Raw genomic sequence first — 6,686 nt, 5'->3', positions numbered from 1 at the left:
ATGCCAGCAGCTGGACTGCAGTGAGAGGCCTGAGAAACAGAGGTAGGACTGAAATAAATGTCCCCTTGGCTAAACTCCCATGTGGAAAGTTACAAAGCTAAGAGAAAATGTCTATGTGTCAACTCATCCCACCCAAAGAGAAAGAGGACATAATGCAAGTATCAAGTGGAATAAGACGTTTTAATATTTTGTTGTTTTGTTTTGCCTCTGGAAGCCTCTAAATGGGCTAGGATCACTGGTTTTCTCCGGAACAAAGTGGTGCACCATGGCTGTGTTCATGGTAGTCATTGGCTATGTCTCCCAATGTGGCAAGAAACTCAGAGAAATCAATCTCATTATCTCGATTCTTGTCGTGTTTCTCAAAGACATTAGACAAATAGTTTTTGCCCCTTTTATCCTGTAGGAATAAAAACATACAAACAAGAAAATTCCATCATTAGCAATTCCTCATGTGAGATGGAGAACAACAGAACCAAGAGGTGGGGAACACATCTAAGTCAGCTTCCATGGGCAATGATAGTTCAGCAGCAGTTTCCACTCCACAAGGGAGAGCTGAGTTCAGTAATGAGCCAATGTACTTCATGTACAGCCACTACTACTCTGACAGTGGAGATGTGGCCTGACAGGGAGCTAACAATAACCCCGTCCAGCAGGGAAATGTGAAAAGGAGTCTTTGGGAAGCAATGAAATACCTCAAAGAAATCAAACACCTCAAGGGACTCTCAGTGACAAGAGAGCGGGGAGATGCTTTAGTTTACTCACAGTCCTTTGAATCATGGCATCTCTTTGACTTACTAATACATCTGCCTATTTTTCTTATTTCAAGGAAATCATTATATTTCTAAAAAAAAAAAGGAAATCATTATATTTCTATGCCATCACCTCAGGTAATGAGGGTCTATTCTCTCATTTAAGAGTAGAAACCTGGGAATAGTGACTGTGAGTGGCTTGTCCAGGACACACAATAGGGAGCCCCAGTAACACTTACAGGAGCCCTGGGATGCTACCCAGAATCCCAGGCTTTATGAGTGTTACTTTTTTCTGACTTCATACAAAATTGGACCTGCCTCTGGCCTACAGAAACAAGGAAGACAGGAAGGATACGTGGGGGCTGAATCAAGGAAGACTCCACATCAGTCATTTAAACAGTGCATCCACCTGACAGTGAGGTCCTCAGACACGCCAGGCCACAGACACTATGCACCTACCACTACCCCACCCCACACACATTACACAGCCTTTTCTTTTCCCAGACAAGCTAGATTCCTACTCACACAGGCACTGAGGAAGTTGGGGAAGTTCTCTTTCATCATCTTCAATAGGTTTTCCTTGGTAATCCTGTCATCTTTTCCAGTATATTCATGAAATAGATTAACCAAGCGAACGGCGGTCTTCTCTGCTTCAGTGTTGCTCATCTTGACTTTCAAAAAGGCTGCAATAAAAGAACACAATAACATTTTCTCTTTTTGTTCCAAAACCACAGTCTGTGGACAAGAAATCAGTGAGGAGGAGTGGATGGAGGAGAGTTTGAGGAACAAGCCTCCAGGGTGCCTGAAGCCTGGGCTAAGGCAGAATGAAAGGAACCGTCTTTTCTTAAATGATGAGGCCAATTTTTCTCAGACTGGGGAGGATGAGACCAAGTCCTGGAACCTGATACAATTCCTAGGGAACTTCTGGAGTAGAGGAAGAAGACTAGAATGGATCTGGGCTATAGTTACTGAAGGGCAGTTAGGCACTAGGATGAATGAAGATACCATGTCTTCTGGCTTCTTGAGTTGAAACATGACCAGAAAGAGAAGCATCAAATCCAGAGGCCAGACTCTCGTTGTTGGTATAGTCTTTGCTCTGCTCCATTCTCCCCACTTAGGAAATCACCTCACACAGTCAGTCTAGATATTAGCTCTAGAATCCTGGGGTTTTGGGTGTCTGGTCCCTGATCATTAAAATATCCCTATTCATCATGAAGTCTCATCTTGATTACAGAGAAGGTCTAGCAGAAGCTTCCACTGTTAGGAACCAGCTGTGCGTGTGGATGAAAAGGAACAGAACATCACACAGGGGAAAACAAAGTGCTTCCTGGAGAACTCCATGAAGGGAAGTAAAAAGCTGAAATACCAACATCTTCCAGGCTTAAAATGAAGAAAAACAACTGCCTGCATTTCTACAGTGAAGATGAAAACGTTGCCCTTTAAATTATCCAATATTAAATATTTTCTACCTTTAGTTTTTCTGTTTAAAGAATAATTTCATGCACTGGCCAACTGTAACTAAACAAGTCAGGCCTCAAAAATGCCATTTCTCCCCACAGCACTGGGAGACAGGTTGTGCTGAACCTGGGGTTTAAGAGGTTAACAATGACCTTCGCTCAAGGCACTCGGGATATATTCTTGGCCCCCACCTGTGGGGCAGCTGCTAACAGACCACTGTCACCTCCCAAAGTGGAAGCCCAGGCTGGATCCTTATGATTACTACGGCCAGGCCAGAATCTGGGTGAAAGTCTTGGAACATGACATTTTCAACAATGAAAAATTATCTTCCCAAGGCAGCTATGACTAGAACCTTACAACTATTCACAGGCCAATTCTAATTCCTTTATCCTACAGAATTTCCACAAGTCACTCTGAAGGACCCTGTACACAAGCGGAAGAATAAGCCAGATGGTAAAGGAAATCAAGAGTAATCCAAGGAGAGACCTTTTACCTATGAGTTCTCAGAAAAACCTCTAACAGGGGACGGGATGTGAGACTTGCCAGGAAAATCTCAAAGTACCGTCCTTGTTGTTGTTGTTGTTATGTGCCAAGGAGTCGCCAAGACCCTATGTACAACAGCCCTAACCACTGCTCTATCCTGTACCAACCTCACCGTCTCCGACACACTCACTCCCACCATCCCAATCACAGAATCGATCCATCTCATTGAGGGTCTTCCTCTCCTGTGCCGCCCCTCGACTCTCCCAAACATGATGTCCCTCTCCAAAGGACCAGTCCCTCCTTGCAACATGTCCAAGTGTGTCAGACAAAGCTTCAGAATCCTTGACTCCCAAGAGTCTGGCTTCACCCTCTCCAGGAAAAACCTTTTTGTTCTCCTAACAGTCTATTGTATATTCAACACTCTTCTCCAGCACCACGGCTCAAAGCCATCAATTCTCTTTCTATCATCCCTAGTCACTGTCCAACTCTCCAATGCACAGCACATAATTGCAAAGACTATAGCCCAGATCAGGCGCACCTTAGTCTCAGCCTGACATCGTTGCTCTTCAGTACTCCTGAGAGGTCCCTCACAGTTGACATTCCCAGAGCAAGAGTGTTGACTGTGGAGCCAAGCAAACTAAAACTGTTAACTATCTCAATCTCTTCCCCATCCATAATGATGCTGCCAGTTGACCCAGTGGTGAGAATCTTTGTTTACTTGATGTTGAGCTTCAATCCGTATTGAAGACTGCAGTCCTTGACCTTCTGCAGCAAGCACTGCAGGTCCTCCTAGTAACAAAATCCAGGCATCCTGACTCACAGACCAGGGTAATGTTCTCCCTCCCTCCTGCAAGAACAAAGAAGTTGGGCATCGAGTACAACACCTAGGAAAAGCGCAAGGCATACTTACCGGAGCTGAGGATGATCAAGAAGGAGAGGATTAGAAGTGAAATGGTGCATCTGGGCACAAAGCAGGCCCTTTATATAGCTCAGCCTGGCATTCCAGAGGCTGGGTGTCCTGTGGCAATATTCATTAGTATTGCTGAAAATTGCTCTATTTTGGGTGGGGAGACACACCCAGGAGATTGCGATCAGAACTTCCTGCCAGATATACCGGGCCTGGAGTGCCTACCGCTATCAAGCTGCATCACCACCAGGATGTCTGTCCAGACTTCTGACTGGAGGAAGTCCTAAGCAAGAGAGGTGTGGGGTAAGATGTCTCAAGGATGACCAAATCTAGGGATTTGAGAAGGAAGAAAACATGTATTTGATCTTTCCCTTAGTGGATAAACAACACTCTACTGATTTCTACATGCAATTCTGAGGAATTTCATGGCCTATTAATGTGTTATTGTTTTGTGCATACTGCCTCAGAGTTCCATGAGGGCCTTGTGAGTTCATAGAGGATTCTCTACCACTGTGAGGCATTATTTTCCCCTTTTACAGATGAATAAATTGAAACTGAGGTTGAGTTTCTCAAGTTTACTGCAATAGAAAACAGCATGGTCAGAGCAAATCAGCTCACTGACACTGCAAGCTCTGCACTTCATTATGCTGAGGCACTGGCAGGGTCACTCTCTGGACTGAGCAAGATGTCACACCCTTGGCCCTGAGAAGTCCACAGACCAGCACAGAAGGTCCCACACAAAACCTTTCACAGGTGCTGCCAAGCAGAGAGCACTGGAGGCTCCTGGGTTGTGGCAACAGTGAATGTGGTCTCCATATTTCACAAAGCCCTACTCATCACATCCCTTCAGACCACAAATCCCACTCTAATAGTTGTCTGTGGAGACCATTGCCCTGAGAACCCAGATTTTCCTTTAGGAAAGCTCATTTTTTAAAAACACCTTTATTGACATCATCTTTCTAGATTCCCACAGGAGGCCTGGGAGGGAAATTGGGATTGCTGATAAAGGAAGGATTGATAACAGTGTAGGACAGTCAGTTGGAGTGTGAGATGTTGGCACTGTCTCACCACACAGGCCCAGAGCATGCATGGTTAATATATAACTAGAGCTCTGTGCTCGGTACCCAGAATACTCACTCACTGTCCTTCTATTTGGGAAAATCTATAGTGGAAAATTATATTTTTTTTCTTCTATTTACTATGTGGGACCCAGATAGGATTAAATTGAGATCTCCATAGAGATTTAGAAAGTGTAGGAGAGGTGGCTGCCAAGTTGGCCCTAACACATGTGAGTGTTTTCGATGTTTGCAACATTCCTCCACTTAGTGTGCATGGTGTCTGTGGTGGGGCCATAGTGGCAGTTGTGATATCAGAAATCTCCTAAATTCTGAGTCAGAGGCAGGAAAGTATACCTTGCAAACAAGAGTCTTGCAGTGAATCTAACTTCCAGTCCTATAATCCTCTAAGGAGTTGTAAATTCTTGAGTTTCTTTATTAGTTTACTATCTTCTTAAAATATATGAGGGAAGGTTTTTTCCTTTTGCACTGTGGTTACCACTGGTGACCACAGACTCTAGGCCCTGAGTGAACTTGGAAACATGGACAAGGTGACGTGTGACTTTGGGTTTCTTATGTAGGCGGGGTGAAGAGGAGTCATAGTATCTTCAGCATCTGTCATCCTCCCCATATGCAAAGCAGCCCATGACAGTCTGTCATGACCAAGTCCCTATTCTCTGAAGTCTTCCAACCTGTTGCAGAAGAGCTGGAGCAGGAAGCAGGCGCTGGGAGGGAGAGTAGGAGAGTCACTGGGGCACACTGATGAGCAGCTGAATTGAATCATTGAGGTGTTTTCTTTTTATTCTTGTCCCAAAATATCCTCATAGAAACAAAGAGATGTTGAGCAATTCCAAATCTTCCTCAGAGTGATTCCTAAATACTATCAAGAAATGCATCAGAGTGGAACTGTAGCGTAGGGGGTGTGTGGCTGCAACCTTTCAGAACCAAATTACCAAATCTTTCTTCCAAAATACCCCTTGGCAACTTTAAACCTCCAATTCTCTGGTCAGTAGCTAGCTGTGGATCAGTGAGTTTCTTAATATGGATATAAATCATGCTGAAGATTATCAAAAGACAATTGGAAGAGTACATCGACAGAGAACTACCAGAAATATAAACTGGGTTTAGAAGAGGCCATGGTATTAGGGACATCACTGACAAGTGTCAAATGGATCTTGCCTGAAAGCAGAGAGTATCAGAGGAATGTCTATTTGTTTCATTGATTATGCAAAGGCATTTGACTTTGTGGATCACAAAAATCTTTGGCCGGCTCTGAGAAGAATGGGAATCCCTGAACCCCTGATTGTGCTCATGTGAACCCTAAACTTTGACCAGGAAGCATGCCTCAGAACAAATCAAGGAAATACTGCATGGTTCAAAATAAAAAATGGAATGCATAAGGGATGATGTATCTTTTCTCCATATCTTTCCAATCTATATATGAAACAGATAAAGGCTGGACTGTATGAGGAGGAATGTGGCATCAGGATTGGAGAAAGACCAATCAACAACTTGTGTTAAACATAACACAACCTTCCTTGCCAAACTGAGGAGGATTTGAAGTGTTTGCCGCAGAAGGTGAAGAACTGCAGTCTTCAATACGGATTGACGCTCAACATCAAAATAAAAAAAGATTCTCATCATTGGGCCAATTGGCAGTACCCTAACAGATGGAGAATAATTGAGATTCTTAACAATTTCAGCTTGCTTAGATCTACAATCAAACTTCTTGGTACCAGCAGTAAGGACATCAAAAGGTAAATTGAATTAGGAAAATCTGCTAACTTTCAGGGCCCTCTCCAGAGTTCTGAAAAGCAGTAATGTCAGTCTAAATACTAACGTGCAAAACAACAAATGCTGACATGGTTGCAGACAAACTGGAACCCTTATTCACTGTTGGTGGGAGTGTAAAATGGTGCAACCACTGTGGAAGGCAGTACGGTGCTTTCTCAAAAAGTTGCAAATAGAAATACCATTTAATCCAGCAATTCCACTACTGGAAATATACCCTAAAGAAGCCAGAACTGCCACCCA

At 43.7% G+C, this 6,686-nt stretch overlaps 1 protein-coding gene across 1 annotated transcript; it reads right to left on the bottom strand.

Annotated features, from left to right (window-relative positions):
• Positions 1-232: 232 nt before the first annotated feature.
• LOC102876790 (protein S100-A7-like) lies at positions 233-1,415 on the bottom strand. The gene is made up of 2 exons (XM_006895886.1): positions 1,275-1,415; positions 233-397 (listed from the first exon to the last, which is right to left on the bottom strand). Exons 1-2 carry the CDS (start codon positions 1,413-1,415, stop codon positions 233-235), a joined length of 306 nt encoding a protein of 101 aa, XP_006895948.1.
• Between the last annotated feature and the right edge of the window lie 5,271 nt (positions 1,416-6,686).

Source organism: Elephantulus edwardii, unplaced genomic scaffold, assembly GCF_000299155.1.
Source record: "Elephantulus edwardii isolate Elephantulus edwardi_28Jun2011 unplaced genomic scaffold, EleEdw1.0 scaffold00176, whole genome shotgun sequence".
In the NCBI taxonomy this organism is placed as follows: Eukaryota; Metazoa; Chordata; class Mammalia; order Macroscelidea; family Macroscelididae; genus Elephantulus; species Elephantulus edwardii.
Note: the sequence above shows the minus strand (reverse complement) of the source record. Positions and strands in the feature narration are given on the sequence as shown.